We start from the raw sequence: 19,515 nt of genomic DNA, 5'->3' as shown, positions 1-19,515 counted from the left end.
GTTTTCCCAGTTAGTTCTCGCGGGGCAAATACGAGGTGAGTCAATCTCCCTTGCCCCGGGGTGCCAGACCCACTGAGGTCACGTCCCGTGGGGCGGGGCGTGGAGCGGCCTGGGCAGGGCTCCGGACCCCGGAGGGGCAGCGAATTGGGGGTCGCCCCATCCGACCCCGGGCTGGCTCGGCAGCCCGGGTGAGCCGGGGCCCGGGCGTGCTGCGGACCGGAGCGCGGCCTGCTGGGAAAGGGGCGGGCCGAGGGGGCGGGGGGAGGTTGGTCCGCCGCGGGGGCGGGGTCGCGTCTGCCGCAGCGGCAGGGTGCGGCCTGGTTGGGGGCAAGGGCGCCAGCGCGGGCCCAGCTCCCAGGCAGGCTGTGCGCGAGCGGCCCCTGCTCGGCGGCTCACAGGTCCCCTGCGCGTCCCCGACCTGCCTCGGACCACGGCCAGGCCGCTGCCAGCGTCCGGGAAGGTAGGTGGGGGGTGGGGTGGGGAGATGGAGTCGGGCTGTGGAGGAGCAGGGACGGTGGCGCAAGGGTCTGGGGGTCTCCAAGGGCCGGGAGAGCTTTATCAGATAAGGGAGAAACCGTCGTCACTGAAGGTGGGGTGCGGCAAGGGGCTGGGAGTCGCTGGGTGACTGCGAAATTTCACAGGGTAAAGCCTTAGCGGATCCGTGGGCGCGGAAGGGACGGGGCCGCATTGTCTGCAGGCGGGGCGGGACTGACAGGAAAGCGAAAGGGTTCACTCCTGTGGACTCCACAGTGCCCCTTGCTATCAGCAAAGGCTTTCTCTCCCCCTCCTCCAGCTCCAGCCTGAGCCATGTTTTTCACCTGTGGCCCAAACGAGGCCATGGTGGTCTCCGGTAAGTATTGTTCTCTGCTCAGCCAGTGACCCCCAAGTCCCCGCAGAAGTCCCTTCCCCCTCTCCCCACCAGCTCCCCAGCGCCAGACCTTCTGCCCACCCCACCCCCATGGTTGCAAGCCACCCACTTGTGGTGATTCCCTGCCTCTATCCTTCCAAGGCCTACACTGCCCGCTGCTCCTGCCAGCGCCCAGATTTCTTCGTGGGGATTGCTTCCCCCTCCCTTCCCCGGTCGTCTTCCACATTCCAGCTCCACCGTGGCCACCGGCCACCGCAGCTCATTGCCTCCTGACCTTGCAGGTTTCTGCCGGAGCCCCCCAGTCATGGTGGCTGGAGGACGTGTCTTTGTCCTGCCCTGCATCCAGCAAATCCAGAGGTAGGTTGAACAAGAGAACTAGGGAAAGGGAACCCCCGTTTTCTCTCTTTTCTCCTTTTCACACTGTCCACCCCTTCTTTTTCCCCTAGGATCTCTCTCAACACACTGACCCTCAATGTCAAGAGTGAAAAGGTTTACACTCGCCATGGGGTCCCCATCTCAGTCACTGGCATTGCCCAGGTGAGGCTTTCAGAGCCTTTCCTCCAAAGTCCACTCCCCCATCACCTTCTCTGTCCCCAGACATTAAGAATCTTCTGACCATGGCCTTCCCTACCTCTTGCTATGGAGAAATTTCTCTGCTAGTCTCAGCTTCTCCAGGGATCCCCAAGGCACCTGACTCTCCCAGCTTCCTCCCTGTCTTCATGAGACCTTCACCACACCCTCCCTAACCTTATTCTGGCTACAGGTGAAGATTCAGGGCCAGAATAAGGAAATGTTGGCAGCTGCCTGCCAGATGTTCCTGGGCAAGACAGAGGCTGAGATTGCCCACATCGCACTGGAGACGCTGGAGGGCCACCAGAGGGCTATTATGGCCCACATGACTGTGGAGGTGGGCCTGAGGGCAGGGAAAGATCTGGAAGGGGTGCCAGAGTGAGAGGGGCCTAAGGACCGAGCTAGTCTGTAGGAGACAGTGGTCAGAGGATCTGAGAGCTTACGTTCCTTCTTCCCTCCATCGTGTTATCCTAGGAAATCTATAAGGACAGGCAGAAATTCTCAGAGCAAGTTTTCAAAGTGGCCTCCTCAGACCTGGTCAACATGGGCATCAGCGTGGTCAGCTACACCCTGAAGGACATTCACGACGATCAGGTAAACCTAGGCAGTTGCTTCTCCCCGCTTTCCTGCTCCCATCTGTTAAACCTTCCCGAGGACTGTGATATCTGCAACTCTCCCACAGGACTATTTGCACTCCTTGGGGAAGGCTCGAACAGCTCAAGTCCAAAAAGATGCTCGGATTGGGGAAGCGGAGGCCAAGAGAGACGCTGGGATCCGGGTGAGAGATCTGGGGGTTGCTTGGTCTCCATGGGCTTATTGTGCACCTGGTGGAAGAGGGGATGGCGTGGGGGCTGGTGGAGCAGGGTTGGCAGAGGATATAAATGAGGCCGGGCCTGGGGTGAGGACAGAGGAGCTTGGTGGAGATCAGGCTCTCTCCCTGGGGCCTTCCTCTCCCTACTCTGACTCCCTGCCTGATCTCTGCATGCACAGGAGGCCAAAGCCAAGCAAGAAAAGGTGTCTGCTCAGTACCTGAGTGAGATCGAGATGGCCAAGGCACAGAGGGACTACGAGCTCAAGAAGGCTGCATATGACATTGAGGTCAACACCCGCCGAGCACAGGCTGACCTGGCCTATCAGCTTCAGGTCAGAGCCCCTATGCTGGCCCGGTGGCCAGGCTGGACTTCACTCCCTCCCCGTTCTTCTCAGGCCACCACTCTCTCTCATATTCTGACTCTGATCCCCTTATTCTGGCCCTCCATTTCTGACCCAGCTCCTCCTTATGAGGAAGATTTAAAAGACCTAAACGTTTCAGCTGAAAAGCAAAGAAAAGGCCTAGAAAGGATACGCTCTATAGGGCTGATCACGGGCTTGAGGCAGGTTGTGCCCTGTGCCAGGGCACCTGGATGAGGGGGTGAACCAGAGCTAAGATCCAACCATGCTCCACATCGGGCCTGGGTGAATGGGTCTGCATCCACCCAGAGGAAGGGGTGCCTTTTTCTAATTTGCACAGGGGTACTCCATGGGCCCACAGCAGCCCTGGTGATCACAGAAGTGTGTGAGGAAGGAAAACGTGGGCTTTGAATCCCACAAAATGAGACATAGGGGCCCTTGAAAATGCAGGGAGGGGTAGTCAATCCCCATCATTTGTGGATCCCATAACTGAGAATTTGCCTCATCACTAAAATTTATTGGTTACCTCAGAACCAGTATTTTTTGTACTGATGACTATTTGCAAACATGTGCAGAGTGGAGAAAAATTTGAGTTGCCTGATATGTGCTTCCCAGTCGAGGTTGAACAAGAAGATGTTCTGCCTTCTTGTTTCGGCTCATACTGTAAACAGTGTCATTTTCATAGTATATTCACTGCCACACTTTTTGCACTTTTGTGCTTTTTTTTGGTGATTTCACAGTTTAAAATGTCCCCAAATGTAGTGCTGAAGTGCCGTCTAGTGTTCCTAAGTGCAAGAAGGCTGTGATGTGCCTGATGGAGAAGACGTGTGTGTTAGATAAGCTTCTTTTAGGCATGAGTTACAGTGCTGCTGGCCATGAGTTCATTGTTAATGAATCAACAGATATGTTACATATGGTGTCTTTAAGCAGAAACACATAAAACAAGGATATATAGGACTTCCCTGGCGGTCCAGTGGTTAAGACTCCGTGCTTCCACTGCAGGTGGTGTGGGTTCGATCCCTGATCGGGGAACTAAGATCCCGCATGCTGCACATCTTGGCCAAAAAAAAAAAAAAAAAAGATATATATTGATCTGTTGATCTGTTGTGACCAGAGGCTCACAGGAACCTATACCTGTATTTCCCTTAGGAACAAAATAAGTGTTTTGTTAATTCAGTGTTCATGGCTACTTTATAAAACAGAACTACCATAACTAACGAGAATCAACAGTACTCTGAGACCTTTACCCAAAGGGCAGCAATATTATGAGATTCGTTTTTGCCAAGAGTTGGTACAGGGTGAAATTATGAAATGCAGCACATCTTTAGTTATGACGTTAAATCCCTGGATGGCTTGACAGGTACCTGAGTGTGGCATAGTACTTTGCTACTCAAAGTGTGGTCTGCCTCCCAGCAACATCGGTATCCCTGGGGAGCTTGTTAGAAATACAAAATCTGAGGCTCCAGCCCAACTGACCAAGTCAGAATCTGTATTTTAACAAAATCCCTAGGTGATTCATGTATTGATAGACATTGGAGTTTGAGAAGCATTAACATAGTGGAAAACACCAGCTTGGGTGGGACTTAACCCACCCAAGGATAGGTCCTTAATCTTCTTCTCAACATGGCTTGTCTGCACATCAAAGGGTTGGGCTGGTTTGGGTTCTGTTCAGCTTTTATTAGTTCCTCATTTTGTGCCAGCCAGCCTTTGTGCTAGGTGCTGGGGAAATAAGGATTTACTCAACAGGTACCAGTTAAATGCCTGTTATGTGCCAGGCATTGTTTTGGAGGTGAGTATATAAGTATGAATGAGACAGAATAAGATTCCTGCCCTCATGGAGCTTTACATTATAATACACGAAACCACTAATAAGCAAATAACCTTCACTGGCTCAAATTACATGAAGTGCTATGAAGGAAATACATAGGTGGTACTTTACTGGGGGGATACTCTATTAGGTCGGGGGTGATCAGAGGAAGCTTCGGTGAGGAAGTGATACATGAGATAAATCCTGAAGATGAGAAAGAGTCAACGATGTAAAGAGTTGTGGGCCAAGAACATTCTAGTCCAGTGCTGTTCAAATAGAACTTTCTGAAATGATGGAAATGCTCTATATCTGTGCTGTGATGTTGAGCACTTGTAATGTGGCTTTTGTGACTGAGGAACTGAATTTTTAAATTTTTTATTTTGATTTAAATAGCTCTGTGTGGCAAGTGACTAGGCAGGGGACTGGCACATGCAAAGACCCTGATGTAGCAAAGAGCTCGGCATGTCCCAGGAACAGAAAGGAGGTTTCTGATCCAGTATGGCTGGTGTGCTGTGAGTAGGGAGAGGCAGGCGGGACCAGGTTTACTAGGGTTCGAGTGGCCGTGATGGAGACTTAGAAGATTCAAAGCACAATGGGAAGCTGTTGGAGAACTTCAAGCAGAGAGGTGCTCTGGTCTAATTTACATTGTCACGAGGATCAGTACAGCTGTTATGTGAAGAATTGATTGATTGTCAGAAGAGAAGAGAAGGGGGCTTCCCTGGTGGCGCAGTGGTTAAGAATCTGCCTGCCAACACAGGGCACACGCGTTGGAGCTCTGGTCTGGGAAGATCCCATATGTTGTGGAGCAACTAAGCCCGTGCGTCACAACTACTGAGCCTGCGCTCTAGAGCCCGCGAACCACAACTACTAAAGCCCGCGCGCCTAGGGCCCATGCTCCGCAACAAGAGAAGCCACCGCAATGAGAAGCCCACGCACCACAACAAAGAATAACCCCCGCTCGCTGCAACTAGAACAGCAACAAAGACCCAACGCAGCCAAAAATAAATAAATTAAATAAAACTTTTTTTAAAAAAAGAGGAAGCGGGGAGATGAATTAGAAGGTTTTTCAAAGATGATGGATTGCATAAATGCAGCTAATTGCACTCCCTCTTAAAACCTCACTAAATCCACATAAGGTGATTAAAGAAAAAAAAAAGTTGGAGAGAATAGGAACAGAAGCAACAGAAACCATAGCATCATTTTGGACGCTGGAAAGCCGTGGTAATTGACCAAGGAGGTCTGAGACAGCTGAGCCCAAAGCTGAAGGGGAGAAAACAATGAAATGATCTGAGGCTCAGGAGCTGGCAGCACCAGGGGCCTCTGGAGCTGTGACGAAGACGGTTGAAATAAGGAGAAACAGGTGAAAAGTGACTTCTCAGAGCGCTCTGGCTCCCTGCCTCTGGGTAATGCTCCCTTCTCTGCCCCAGTAGACTTCTGGGGGTTTATTATTTGAAGAGAGTAAACCAGAGGGCATGACCTGGGGCCAGCCAGACACAGGTGAGGGCCTAAGTACTTAACCAGTAACAGACCTGAAGAGGCTGTCTGCCTTTTTTTTTTTTTTTTGTGCGGTACGCGGGCCTCTCACTGCTGTGGCCTCTCCCGTTGCAGAGCACAGGCTCCGGACGTGCAGGCTCAGCGGCCATGGCTCACAGGCCCAGCCGCTCCGCAGCATGTGGGATCTTCCCGGACTGGGGCACGAACCCGTGTCCCCTGCATCGGCAGGCGGACTCTCCACCACTGCGCCACCAGGGAAGCCCCTGTCTGCCTATTGAATACTGAATAGTGACCACTTCCCCTAACCACTCACCCCATATGGCTCTCAGAACCCCCATCTTCCAAAGAAGAAATCAGAAGACTGCTCTGGGGAACATGACCAATCCAACATGAAAGACTTGAAGATCCTGAATCTGAGGTTCCTCAGCAGATGAACTGCCTAGGTCAGCCTAGATTGAAGCTCAAAGCCAACGAGCCTCACCCACATACCCAGAGTTTCCCTTCAGTGTTTCAGACCTTCCTCCCTGTGAGCAGACAAGCAAGGAATCCCTGACATATGAGGGATCCTGCAACATGGAAGACAGGCCAAAATCACAAGCAGAGCAAAGCAATTTGAAGGATACATACTATACAGGGAGAAGAAAGCTTAAAAAAAAAATATCCTCAGTGATAAGAGAGTAGTTCACATCTAGGAAATCAGGACATAGAAAACAAAAAAGAGCTTTTAGAAATTAATAAAATGGAAGAACTGAAAAAAAAATCACAGTGGAAGAGAAATTCTAATAAATTTCCCAGAAAATAGGACAAGACAGATGGAAAAATTGGGAAAGAATATTAGAGGCCAGCCCAGGAGACCCAACAGAACAAAGAAAACAGAAGGAAATCATCAGTGAAAAGATTTGGACATGTTTATGTGACTTTCTGGATTGAAATGGTCCACCAAGTGCCCAAAACAGTGAATGAAGAACATCTACCTTGAAGAACATCACTGTGAAATTTCAGAACACTGAGAATAACGAAAAGAACTAAAAGCTTCCAGAGAGAATGAACAGATCTCAAGCAAAGGGTCAGGCATCAGAATGACTTCAGATTTCTCAAGAAGCTTGAATACCCTGGAACAATGCCTTAAAAATTCTGGTGGAAGATTAATAACAACCTAGTAACCTGTACTCCACCTAATCGTCATTCAAATAGAAGAGTGGAGTGAAAATCTCAGAGAAGCAAGATCTGAAAAAACTTATTGCCCACATACTCTTTCCTTTTTTTAAAAAATTTTTTGCGGTACGTGGGCCTCTCACTGTTGTGGCCTCTCCCGCTGCAGAGCACAGGCTCCGGACGCGCAGGCTCAGCGGCCATGGCTCACGGGCCCAGCCGCTCCGCGGCATGTGGGATCTTCCCAGACCGGGGCACGAACCCGTGTCCCCTGCATCGGCAGGCGGACTCTCAACCACTGCACCACCAGGGAAGCCCTCTTTCCTTTTTTTAAAAAAAAGTAATTTTTGGCTGCATTGGGTCTTCGTTGCTGCACGTGGGTTTTCTCTAGTTGCCGTGAGCGGGGACCACTCTTCGTTGCAGTGCGCGGGCTTCTCATTGCGGTGGCTTCTCTTGTTGCGGGAGCACGGGCTCTAGGTGCGTGGGCTTCAGTAGTTGCGACTCGCGGGCTCTAGAGCGCTGGCTCAGTAGTTGTGGCGCACGGGCTTAGTTGCTCCGCAGCATGTGGGATCTTCCTAGACCAGGGCTCGAACCCGTGTCCCCTGCATTGGCAGGCGGATTCTTAACCACTGCGCCACCAAGGAAGTCCCCCACATACTCTTTCTGAGGGAGCTGCCAGAGGTTGAGTCTGAAGAAGAGGGGGGGGTGGGTAGGCTCCAACACAGGAACACCGTGATGCTGCATATGGGGGCCAAGAGCAACTAGTCCAGTTTGGAACAGGTTTGAACTTTTAGGGTCAAAGACAGTACAGGGTGCCACATCCAGAAGCACCCTTCCTCTGGAGTGAACAGATGGGTGTTCACTGTAAAGGCAGGGGCATCATCTCTTGTGTTGATGAGCCCCACAGGGGAGGTGGTGCACATCTGAGCCAGAGCAATGAGGCAAGAAGTGTGTTCCTCCCCCGAACCTCTCCTCACCGACATCTTGGCAAGAGCCTTCTGATCCCTCTACTCTGCAAGGGGTAAGAAAATGAAATCTGCCTAAGAGGAACTCTATGTATACATGTTTTTGTAGTTGCTTACAGTATCCCGGGAAGGATACACGACAAGCTGCTCACGTTGGTTGTTTCAGGGAAAGTGAACCAACCAGGTGGCTTGAGAAATAGGTGGGAGGAAACCTATCACTGTTTACATTTTTTTTTTAATTTGGACCACATACAAAAGATAAAAATGACACACACACACAGCCCCCCAAAAGAAAGTTGGTGAGAGAGAGAGAAAAAAAAAAGTTGGTGAGAGAACTTTTCAGTAGTTGACAGTGGCTTGCACTAAGGTAACCGCCACACAGATGGAGAGAAGTGCATGGATTTGAGCGTGACTGGAGGTGGAGGATGGCTACCATGCACTCAGTGCCCACCAGGTGTTCATACTCTAGAGGGAGACTTGGTGGAGAAACAAGGTGATAGGAGTTCAGTGGAGGGATACTTCACCTGGCCTGAGGGAGAATTGCTGGGTTCCAGCCCTATCCAGCCCTGAAGCTGAGACTACGTGGGGAACAGCCCTAACTGTTGGTATTGGCTCTGATAGGGAAGATCAGGCCACCCCCCATCGCTCCTCAGGCCATGCCTTGGATCTGTACGGGAAACGGACTCCCTTGGGCAGGCTGAGCCCACTGGGACCGCCTTCATGTGCCTGCTCTATTTTTTTTTAATTTTTTTGAATTGACACAATATCAAGTCTTTTTTTTTAAGTTATTTATTTATTTATTTTTGGCTGTGTTGGGTCTTCGTTGCTGCACGCAGGCTTTCTCTAGTTGCGGCGAGTGGGGGCTACTCTTCATTGCGGTGCGCGGGTTTCTCATTGCGGTGGCTTCTCTTGTTGCGGAGCACGGGCTCTAGGTGCGTGGGCTACAGTAGTTGTGGCCAAGGCATGTGGGATCTTCCCAGATCAGGGCTCAAACCCGTGTCCCCTGCATTGGCAGGCGGATTCTTAACCACTGCGCCACCAGGGAAGTCCCCCTGCTCTATTTTTACATCCCGCCTGGGAGCCCCGGCCCTAGCTTCCCTGCCTGCTTCCTGGCCGCTTGCTCTTCAGCTCTGACTCTGAGCATCCCTCCTTCCCAGGTGGCCAAGACGAAGCAGCAGATCGAGGAACAGCGGGTCCAGGTGCAGGTGGTGGAGCGGGCCCAGCAGGTGGCAGTGCAGGAGCAGGAGATCGCCCGCCGGGAGAAGGAGCTGGAGGCCCGCGTGCGGAAGCCTGCAGAAGCCGAGCGCTACAAGCTGGAGCGCCTAGCAGCGGCAGAGAAGTAAACACCCCTTCCTGGCCCCTTGCGGCTCCTTCACCATCTGGGCGCCCCCAGACGAATTGCTGAGGCCTTCTTTACCTGTACTCCTCCTGTGGAGTCTTTCTCCCAGAGCAAGGGCTCTTCCTCAGCTCCTCCCTCCACTCCCTTCTCTGCCCAGGTCCCAGCTGATCATGCAGGCAGAGGCAGAAGCCGAGTCTGTGCGGGTGAGTTAGCAGATGGCTCTTGCCGGCTTGTGGAGGGAGTGGGATTGTGCTGGGATTTCTTGTCCTTGACTACCGCCATCAGTACCCCAGGCGTCCTGTACCCTCCTCAGATGCGTGGGGAAGCCGAGGCCTTTGCCATAGGGGCCCGAGCCCGGGCCGAGGCTGAGCAGATGGCCAAGAAGGCAGAGGCGTTCCAGCTGTACCAGGAGGCTGCTCAGTTGGACATGCTGCTGGAGAAGCTGCCCCAGGTCTGGGGGTCGTGTGGACAAAAGCAGAGGAGGGACAGGATGAGGGAATGAGGGGTGGGGGAAATGAGGGAGGGTCTGGGGGAGAACCAGGCTAGGGGCCATAAATTCGGGGTGAGAATTACAAGCCAGTGACCAGAGTGAGGAAGGGTGATCCTCACAAAAGTGAAGGACAAGGATCTTAAAACCCAGAGGAAGGAGTCTTAGGATGGGTGTGGTCAGACCACAAGTGCTGAGTGGGCATCGTACCTACCAGGTGGCAGAGGAGATCAGTGGTCCCTTGACCTCGGCCAATAAGATCACACTGGTGTCCAGTGGAAGTGGGGCCATGGGGGCGGCCAAAGTGACCGGGGAAGTGCTGGACATCCTGAGCCGCCTGCCGGAGAGCGTGGAGAGACTCACAGGCGTCAGCATCTCCCAGGTGAGGGTTTCTAGGGCGGGGGCTGTGGAGCCAAATCGCCAGGTTCTCATGGCATGTGATGCAGCGGGCCTAGCATGGGGCCAGCACCCAGGAGGCCTGGGGGGCCACTGACATTTATTAATTGCTTTCTGTGTGCCAAACACAGGGCTAAGCTTCTACACAAATGGTTTAAAAATATTTTTAGATCAAACTTCCTTTGGGGTATGTGGGCTTTACAAAGTAAAGAAACTGAACTTCCAGTTTAGCCCATGTCATACAGCTGGTGAAGCTGGGCTTCAAACCCAGGCCAGCTATCTCTGGAGCCTGTGCTCTTGGTCACCCCACGAGTAGAAGGAACTAGCTGCAGCCTGTTGAAAATTAATTCCAGGGCATATCACTGCTTTTCTTGGTGCCTGTTTATTCACCTGTAGATTATGGTAGAGATCAGAGAGTAGGACCTAGAGCCAGACTGTTTTGGTGTGAATAGTGGCCCCAGTGCATGCTAACTGTGACCTTGGACAAGTTAATCTTCTCTGCACCTGTTTCTTCACCTTAAAACTGGGTTAATACAAGTAACTACCCTGTTGAATTGTTAAGGGGATTAAATGAGTAGATATTTGCAGTGTTTAGAACGGTGCCTAGCATGTAGTAAGTACTATATAAGTGTGTTAAAGGACTTCCCTGGCAGTCGGGTGGTTAATACTCCACGTTCCCAATGCAGGGGGTGTGGGTTCGATCCCTGGTCGGGAACTAAGATCCCGCATTCCGCACAGCCAAAACAACAACAAAAACAAAACAAAGAGTGTGTTAAATAAAAAATGCATATATAAATAAAAGCACCAGACTGAATCAGTGACCTTCGAGCTGGGTTCCTTGGAGTCTCCTTGAGGTCTGCAGTGGATAATTGGGAGCTAAGGAGGGCCTGTGCAAGCAGGGATCTGGCTCCCTTCACCCCTTTGCAGTAAGTAATTCATTATTATACAAGAATCCAAATGACTGCTTGGCAAAGGGGGTGAGGTAGGATACCAGAAAAAACTAGAATACTCATGGAAGTATGCATCCTCCCTGCAGCCTGTTCACCCAGATGGGATCCTGGGAGAGCAGGGCACCTGGTTCCCATAATCATCACTGTTGTCTTTTGCCAGGTGAACCACAAGCCTCTGAGAACAGCCTGAGCCCTCGACCTTCGCGATGCCCAGCCTCATAACTCAAGTTACCTGAATGGCCCCAATACTGCATGCACTTCAGCTGGCTCCCCAAGCACATCCTTTGACAGCGGAGTTCCACCGCTTGTCTCTCCTCGCCAAAAAGCCTGTCCCTTGCCTTGGAAGGGAAGGGTTGCTCCCTTTTCCAGCCCCATACTGCAGACTGCCAGTGCCATGCCAGCCTTCTGATGATCCCACCAACTTATTTAACTTAATCTACTGTCTGAGCCTGTTGTCCAGAATTCTTCCTTGACCAAGCCTTGAGGGGTGGTCTGCAGGTTCTCAACTTTGTCAAATAAATTGCTATTAATAAGTACTGATACTTATGAACAGTTAGTATAGCAGAACTAATTCAAAATGAATGCTAGAATGTAGCTTTTGCCTTTGCCTTCAATAGGCTTTTTACAATGGGAGAGGCAGTAGTTACTTGTATGTTAAGTTATAGAATTAATCCCCCTCCCAACCCTGAAGTTGGTTATCGTCAGCAAAGCGTGCTGAAGTGGAAGCAATATCAATAACTGCATTCGTCCCTAGAATTACTGAAAACACGGCCAAGAGAAATTGTTACATTTGTTAAATTTCCAGGGCAGCTTTGAGACTATTGTGCTCCTTGAAGCATGAGGTATTAGATGGAACAGTTTAGAATGGGACCATGGTGTGACGTCCCTCACTAGTGATTTTTTGCCTTAGGCTGAGAAAATCCACAGGATTACAGAAATCAGCGTTACCCATAACAGAAAGGAACCCTGGATGCACTGTGCATTCGAGATCCTTCTGGAGCACTGTTAGAAACAGACTGCTGGGGTCCAACCCATTCTGGTTCAGTACATCTGGGCAGGATCGTTCAAGGGGATGCTGATCTTGCAACCACTTGTCGTTCATCTCAGTTCCCTTTTCTGTCCCTAGATCCTGCATCTGGGCCTATACCTACCCCAGTTACTAAGACAGGTACAGGTGGTGGGTACCAGGGATTAAAGTGTAAGGATATTCTTCTCATTAGCTTATGGGAAGTAGAATGTATCATATAACTGAACTTGAGCCCCATGCCTCCACGAGCAATCTTTCCCTGAATGAGCACACATCTCACAACTTTTTTTTTCAATTCCTGTTTATTTTTGGCTCTTGGGGCAATGTCATCTTTTCAATATGAAAAAAAGCAGCAAGTTCAACACAATAGAAATCTGAAGTGTAGAATAGGACAAAACCAAGGGTAGGGGGGAAGGCAGTAGCAAAAAGTAAGAGATGAGGTGTTGCCAAAGGATGGAGTGTCCTGTCCCCTCTCTGGGGAATGACATTTAGGTGGTAGCACATAGCTTTCCATATAGGTACAGAAGGGGTGATAGTCATTTTTTTCCATAAGAAAAGATAGGGCTGGGGAGTGGCTTTCTGGAGGCTTAGAGACTAGTCTCCCTTGCTCCTCTTGACCCCCTTTTCTGACCAGGGGAAAGGAAGGAATCCAACATTACGAGGGAGGTAAAGTGGAAGAGGGGAGGATCCCCCGCTTGACAGGGTGGTGGCCAGAACCTTGCAAAGGAAATAGCTCAGGACAGAGCTTGGAGGGAGATTGAAAATGGAGATAATACTGTTAACACCTCCCCAGAAGCTGAGAGGAGCAGAGAGCTACCTGGAAACTAGGACTTCAATAGCCTGGATGCCCCTCTCCAAAACCCCACCCCTTCCCAGTAGGGACTTCTACCTGCTGCTTCGTTTCCTTTCCCCTGGGCTACCACATGGGCCTAGGATGGCGGTCACCTATCCGGATTATCAGCACATGGTTCTGAATGGGATTTGATGAGACTCAGCTTCTTGAGAGTTTATCTTGAAAACAGAGAGGGAAATGTTAACTGGACAGATGGGAGGAGTGGGCACGAGAAGGAAATACAGGGTTACCCAGAATGGCAGAAATCTAGGTTCCCCAGAGTGGAAAGAGAGAGGAGACATTCAACAAACAACAGATATTTATTGAGCGCCTATTATGTGCCAGGCACTGTCCTAGAACCCCCCCCCAAAAAGAAAAAAAAAGAGGCAGAAAACGCAAATTCTGAGGGAGAGGAAAGGGGCGGCTGAGGAAGAAGGCAGAGGGGACTGAGAAGCCTGAGGTGGTGGGGACTCGGCCTTAGGCTTCCTCTTCGGCCTCCTCACCGAAATCCTCCTCCTCTTCTGCGGTGGCATCCTGGTACTGCTGGTACTCGGAGACGAGGTCGTTCATGTTGCTCTCAGCCTCGGTGAACTCCATTTCGTCCATGCCCTCACCTGTGTACCAGTGGAGGAAGGCCTTCCGGCGGAACATGGCAGTGAACTGCTCTGAGATGCGCTTGAACAGCTCCTGGATGGCTGTGCTGTTTCCAATGAAGGTGACCGCCATCTTGAGGCCACGGGGTGGGATGTCGCAGACGGCCGTCTTGACATTGTTGGGGATCCATTCCACGAAGTAGCTGCTGTTCTTGTTCTGCACGTTGAGCATCTGCTCATCGACCTCCTTCATGGACATCCGCCCACGGAAGACAGCAGCCACGGTGAGGTACCGGCCATGGCGGGGGTCACAGGCAGCCATCATGTTCTTGGCATCGAAGACCTGCTGGGTGAGCTCCGGCACAGTGAGGGCCCGATACTGCTGGCTTCCACGGCTGGTTAGAGGAGCAAAGCCAGGCATGAAAAAATGGAGACGTGGGAAGGGCACCATGTTGACTGCCAGCTTGCGGAGGTCAGCATTGAGCTGGCCAGGGAAGCGGAGGCAGGTGGTGACACCGCTCATGGTGGCCGAGACGAGGTGGTTCAGGTCCCCGTAGGTTGGCGTGGTCAGCTTGAGGGTGCGGAAGCAGATGTCGTAAAGGGCCTCGTTGTCAATGCAGTAGGTCTCATCAGTGTTTTCCACCAGCTGATGGACGGAGAGGGTGGCATTGTAGGGCTCAACCACAGTGTCGGACACTTTGGGTGAGGGCACCACACTGAAGGTGTTCATGATGCGGTCAGGATACTCTTCACGGATCTTGCTGATGAGCAAGGTGCCCATTCCAGAGCCTGTGCCCCCGCCCAGCGAGTGGGTCAGCTGGAAGCCCTGCAGGCAGTCACAGCTCTCGGCCTCCTTCCGAACCACATCCAGGACCGAGTCGACCAGCTCGGCCCCCTCTGTATAGTGGCCCTTGGCCCAGTTGTTGCCTGCCCCAGACTGACCTGCAATGGGGTCAGAAGGCAAGCTTGGTTAGTAAAGTGTGGAAGATACATGGCCACATTTCTGCTTTTCAACTTTTGGAGTCATGCCAGTGGATGTATCTTCTCTCCCTCCCCTGTGTTACACCTGTCGCTCCCCCCAATTTACTATTTAAAGCAGTCACTACCTCTATCCTCCATTAGATTTCAAAACACAGCCCTGTATAAGTTCTTCAGTACAATCATTTCCTAACTCTTGCCGCACCCAAATAACTTGAACAAGTATCTACTATTGTCTGTGTAACTCACCAAAAACAAAGTTGTCTGGTCTGAAGATCTGACCAAAAGGCCCTGAGCGAACAGAGTCCATGGTCCCGGGTTCTAGATCCACCAAGATAGCACGAGGAACATATTTGCCACCTACAGGGAATAAAGTAGCGTTGTAAAAACTGACCGACATATAGGTAAATATTTTGGGGCGGGGAGGCAGCCGGGGACCCAAACTTGTGATTCCAGGCACTGCCACCAGGTGGCAGCAGAGCCACTTTTGAGCCCCGATGGGGGAAATGAAGAAAGGGCTCCAAAGGGAGAGAATGGATTCATTCAAAGGGGATAAAGGGTTTCCCAGGGAGGCAAGAGACCCTAGAGAAGTGGGAGTGATGGGACCCGTGATTCACGGCCTCCTGCCCTCACCTGTGGCTTCATTGTAGTACACGGAGATGCGGTCCAGCTGCAGGTCGCTATCCCCATGATAGGTGCCGGTGGGGTCGATGCCATGTTCATCACTGATCACCTCCCAGAACTGCCAGGGGAAGAGCAACGCGTCCTCAACAGCTCAGGTTCCAGCCAATTATACGCCCTCTACCGCCATTTTAATTCCAGATACGCCTGTGGCGGGCCCTCCCCCAGCGCCTGGCATTCCTTCTGCCTGCCACACCCTTCCCCTAAACACCTGCACACGCGGGAAAACTGCAGCTTTCACTGCTTGGGATGTGAGATGCTGTGGAAGGTCCCGGCGATCGCAGGCACCGAGGTGGGTAGATGGAAGCGGCCGACTTGCTCGGAGAAGCGAACCTCCCCGCCCCACCCCCCTTCGCAGGGCACAAAGAGCTGGGGGCCGGAGAAAGGAGCCACTGCCGCAGGCGCCCACCCCGCCCGGCACGTGACCGCGGCGCAGGCGCGCGCCTAGGCGCCGACAAAGGGAGGCGCCGCGCGTGGGCGGGGCCGGAGCGCGAATTCCGCGCGGTAAGGGCGGGACTTGGCTTGGGCTCGCGCGCCCCCAGCGGGCTGGCCCGGCCGCTTTGTCCCAGCGCGCCAGGGCGCCCGGGTCCCGCCCTTCTGCTCTAACGTAGCAGCCGCGCTTCCTCCCCGCCCCTCCCCCGCTACACTGTAACCGCGCGCAAAGGAAAAAAAAAAACCTCCCCCTTGGCCTCGGAATTTTATTTCTTCTCTAGCTTTTAATTTTAACCCCCTTGCTTTAAATGAGGTTTTTCTTCCTTTGTCCTACTCTTTGGCCCTGAGGAGCCCTTTTAAAAAAAGCACTCCCCCTTTCCCCTAGCTCTTTCTCCATATCTGTTCACGCCCTAAAAGGGTCTCGGTTAAGGGCAAATGAAAGAAACTGAAATTAGTCCGGCACATATTAGCCTTCCATGCACGAAAAACTCGGGGACCGCCCCTTGGGGATCGCGGGTGCCCGGAGACACCTATCTTTTGTAAAGGATATCGCGTACTGCAGCCCACCCTGGCGCATCGCGTCCCCTACATTTGGATCTGACCTCTCTGCAGCTGCCCGCCAGCCTCGCCCCTTCCCCCTCCGGCTCAGCCCTCCGAAACCCCGCCAAAGGGGATGCACATGGGGAAAACCTCGTCTCGCTTTGTCTCGGGCCGTTTCCGCATCTCCCTCGCTCCCCGGTCCTCGGACCGTTAGAAGATGCCCTTTTTAAGTAAAATTTTACAGAAACTCGGTTTTCCCGCCCCCTAAACCTGAAGGGTGCTTTTAACAGCTTCCCCAAAATAAGCCTGCCAAGAAAAATTCCCCATTTTTCAAAAGCAAATCCCAGCTTTGCATAATACAAACGTGTATTATATATACATACAACTTTTAACGGGCAAAGCCTGACTAAGAATGGAGGATGCGAATGTCCCAGAGTCATTCGTCATAATTTACCTGGATTTTTTTCTTCTCAAAAATAAATATAGTCAAGAGGTTAAAAATCCTTACCTTGGCACCGATCTGATTGCCACACTGACCGGCCTGGATGTGCACGATTTCCCTCATTTTTAAAATTTATTGTAATCTTTTTGCTCGCCTCACAAGTGTGTACGGGGCAAGAAAATGATACGTAATTAGTTTTTCTCTGCTGCTGGTCGCAGGCTGGAAGGATGGGACGGGGCCCAGAGGTTGGAGCAGCGAGGTCCGAACTCGGCGGCAGGAAGGTTCTGAGAGGGAAAAAGGAGAGGGGAGGGCGCGGGAGGAAAGGCGGGCAGGGCGGGGCGCGCGTGCGCGGGGGCCGGGAGGCGGGAGAACGCGCCCCGCGAGGTGGTGGGGAGACAAAGCCTCACCGAGGCTGGCCCTGATTAGTCCGTGCTGGTCATGTATCAGACGTCCATTGGTCCCTGCTCGGCGGGACGAGCGCAGTCCTCCCTGGGAGTTGTAGTCCTCTATTGTTGTCCACGCTGCAAAATGAAAGAACAAATGGGTGGGTACTGGGTATGGGGGTTTTGGTTTGGGAGTTTTTAATGAAAAATGACCTTGCGCAAGGGTTCCTTCCTCTATGCCTGACTTTTCTGGTATAAAAAGAGAGTAGTTTACGGATACAGAAATTGGGAACCCGGGGGTGCCAGGCGTTGGAAGGTGGAGTGGGGGCACGCCCTGAAAGCTCCCCACTGCGGTAGCTCTTGGGAAGACAGGACTGCTTAGCTCAGCGAAAACTGGGGAGAAATGCGGCATCCTGATCTGCTATCTAACAGCTGGTCCTTTGGTGACCCAAGGCATGAACTTCAGTAAACTGCTGCTCCCCCAGATACCTCAGGAAGAAGGAGGGGATTGCCCTCCTGCTATTTCCTTGGGAGTTTTCTAATGATAATGTTTAGAAACAAAATTGCAGCAAGGGCTTTTCAAGATAGAGAAGTAATTGTGTGAAGGGTATGTTCAAGAATAAGTTGAATGGTTTAGAGAAGTTGATATGCCAGAAGTGTCTGTCCATGTGGGGGGTCTGGGCCTTAGAGCAGCGTTTAACACACTGTATTGTCCAGCGGAGAACTATGGGGTGAGATACCTGATAGAATTTCAGTGTCTTCCAGCCTGCCTCTCTAGACACTGATGAAGTCAGTGTTTTTTCAGTTCACTGATTTCACTGACTAGGTGGCTGACCATTGCAACCTTCCAGGAGCCTGAGGATTGAAATAAAAGGGGTAGGGAGGTGATGGGGGAAAAACTGGATGAGCTGAAGTCTGAGTCGCATGTTTCATCTCAGGGATTAATTCAACTTGAGAGATACTAAGTGTCCACCAAACCAGGAGCTAGGGATACAAGAATGATTAAGAAGTAGCTCACTGTTCTCCAGGATCTTGCAATTTCGTGAGAAGTGTATAAACAATAATTGAGTGTGGTAAGCACTGTGATAAAGGACATGTTATATCAGGGTCATCATTGTTAATTCACATTGGATTCAACACACATTTCTCAGTCGTTTTATAAATAAAAGAACAAGTTGTGTAAGACCCGTCTACCCACTTAAAATAGAATGTTCATGTTTTACGGCATGATCACAATGAAAATAATTACGTATTTTGTGGTAGTGAAGAGAGTTCAGGATTTACAATTAGGGAACTGGTTTCAATTTGTCTCTACCTTACATTAGTTGTAGGCAAGTTATCGGCAGAGCTCCGATTCTTTCTATAAAACCTATTTCTGCCTATTGTAGTCAGAATGAAGTGAGATAAGAATGCAAAAGGTCTTCCTAAATTATTCATGTCAAATTATTATTCTTGTCTTAGTATGACATTTAATGAAATAAATGATATTTATCATCCTTGAACCCTTCAAAGAACTCGGTCAGCCTTCAAGATGGTTAACGAAACAGTTCTGTTTGCCTAGGGATCTTTACTCTTGGTGAATGACCTCAAAATGTCCATCAGGAATGTATTGTCAGAGAGGAAATGACATGACTTCAAGACGAGCTAACTCATAAGAAAATGACTTCCATTGCAATGAGTCCTCGAGCGCCACGCCTACGGGATATTTTCCAAACTGCAGCCTTCAGCCACGACTGCAACCCGCAACCCATTTTCATTTCTCATGAGTCAGCGGACTCCATGTCTGGGAGGACCGGGAGAGGACGCTCTGGCCGCACTAGATGCTTGGGGCGACGACTATGGTAAGTCCCTCTATCCGTCGCTGGCGGCCAGACTCTGTGGTCGCGATTTGGAAATCTGCGCGGGAAGTGGGCGGTGCGGTGAAGCGGCAGTGGGTTGTTCTCTGGAGCTGCCCAATCGAGGTGCGCTATTCTGTGCGCCTTCGGCGGCCTCTGATTACAGCCTCAGCCAACTGATCTCAGCCTCCCCGGAGAAGCCGCCCCTTTGAGCTTTAAGGGGGCGGGGACGGGGCGGGGCTCTGGCTGTGCCTCCGAATTGGCGGCTTGCTCTGTCGGCGTGCAGCCGGGCTGTGAAAGACAGCGGCAGGAGCCAATCAGCGAATCTGCCCCCGCCCCGCTCAGGCACTCGCGCCACCCCGGTCGCGGCCGTTACTGGTGGCGCGCGCGGGGACTCAAAGTAGGTGAGTTCTGGGGGGCCTCGCCCAAGGCTCCCCGGCTGACATCTTGGTTTTCCCCGGTGGGCGGGAGGGGCGTGCCTTGGGTACGACTGGGCGGAGGATACTTGGAAATTTGCTGCTCGGATTATAATACTCATCCTTACCTGACGCTCCTCCCTGACCTTAGGTATGAA

General features: G+C 51.6%; 3 protein-coding genes across 11 annotated transcripts in view; 2 read left to right on the top strand and 1 right to left on the bottom strand.

Moving 5' to 3' along the window:
* The first annotated feature begins 288 nt into the window (after window positions 1-288).
* On the top strand, window positions 289-14,593 carry FLOT1 (flotillin 1). Of its 4 annotated transcripts, none has more exons than XM_022566135.3 (13): window positions 290-460; window positions 794-850; window positions 1,150-1,225; window positions 1,315-1,405; window positions 1,632-1,775; window positions 1,913-2,032; window positions 2,121-2,216; window positions 2,429-2,581; window positions 9,184-9,365; window positions 9,523-9,568; window positions 9,679-9,816; window positions 10,070-10,234; window positions 11,359-14,593. In XM_022566135.3, the coding sequence occupies exons 2-13, from the start codon at window positions 808-810 to the stop codon at window positions 11,386-11,388; spliced, it is 1,284 nt and encodes a 427-aa protein (XP_022421843.1). In that variant the 5' UTR covers window positions 290-460; window positions 794-807; the 3' UTR covers window positions 11,389-14,593. The 4 variants fall into 4 exon arrangements, with proteins under 4 accessions (XP_089774668.1, XP_022421843.1, XP_022421844.1 ...); XM_022566136.3 differs by having other exon boundaries at window positions 642-850; XM_089918542.1 differs by lacking the exon at window positions 1,632-1,775 and having other exon boundaries at window positions 289-460.
* TUBB (tubulin beta class I) lies at window positions 13,359-17,039 on the bottom strand. Its single transcript, XM_022566134.3, has 4 exons — window positions 16,790-17,039; window positions 15,262-15,370; window positions 14,878-14,988; window positions 13,359-14,592 (listed from the first exon to the last, which is right to left on the bottom strand). Exons 1-4 carry the CDS (start codon window positions 16,844-16,846, stop codon window positions 13,535-13,537), a joined length of 1,335 nt encoding a protein of 444 aa, XP_022421842.1. The 5' UTR covers window positions 16,847-17,039; the 3' UTR covers window positions 13,359-13,534.
* MDC1 (mediator of DNA damage checkpoint 1) overlaps window positions 14,679-19,515 on the top strand; it is a 17,730-nt gene continuing 12,893 nt past the window's right edge. Inside the window, exons 1-2 of one of the 6 annotated variants that reach the window (XM_089918513.1) lie at window positions 14,679-15,601; window positions 18,668-18,947. In XM_089918513.1, the coding sequence (XP_089774639.1) occupies window positions 18,927-18,947 (21 nt within the window). In that variant the 5' untranslated portion in view covers window positions 14,679-15,601; window positions 18,668-18,926. Of the gene's footprint in view, window positions 15,602-17,119; window positions 17,268-18,667; window positions 18,948-19,020; window positions 19,346-19,412; window positions 19,509-19,515 lie in introns of those variants that run through there. The other 5 variants (XR_004022381.2, XM_030760241.2, XM_030760245.2 and 2 more) reach the window with 5 other exon arrangements.

The sequence above is a fragment of the Delphinapterus leucas genome, chromosome 10, assembly GCF_059928025.1.
Source record: "Delphinapterus leucas isolate spDelLeu-1000000601 "Yukka" chromosome 10, BTC_Dleu_Yukka2, whole genome shotgun sequence".
Taxonomy (NCBI): domain Eukaryota; kingdom Metazoa; phylum Chordata; class Mammalia; order Artiodactyla; family Monodontidae; genus Delphinapterus; species Delphinapterus leucas.
The sequence above is the reverse complement of the archived record's forward strand: the minus strand, read 5'-3'. Positions and strand labels throughout refer to the sequence as shown.

Coding starts and splice junctions, on each gene's coding strand:
- FLOT1 (XM_022566135.3), top strand. CDS start 808: ATGTTTTTCACCTGTGGCCCAAACGAGGCCATGGTGGTCTCCG. Junction 2,217..2,428: donor AGAGAGACGCTGGGATCCGG/GTGAGAGATCTG, acceptor CTGCATGCACAG/GAGGCCAAAGCCAAGCAAGA. Junction 9,366..9,522: donor CGCCTAGCAGCGGCAGAGAA/GTAAACACCCCT, acceptor TTCTCTGCCCAG/GTCCCAGCTGATCATGCAGG.
- TUBB (XM_022566134.3), bottom strand. CDS start 16,846: ATGAGGGAAATCGTGCACATCCAGGCCGGTCAGTGTGGCAATCAGATC. Junction 15,371..16,789: donor GCAATCAGATCGGTGCCAAG/GTAAGGATTTTT, acceptor TTCCCCTGGCAG/TTCTGGGAGGTGATCAGTGA. Junction 14,593..14,877: donor ACCAGACAACTTTGTTTTTG/GTGAGTTACACA, acceptor ACCCCATTGCAG/GTCAGTCTGGGGCAGGCAAC.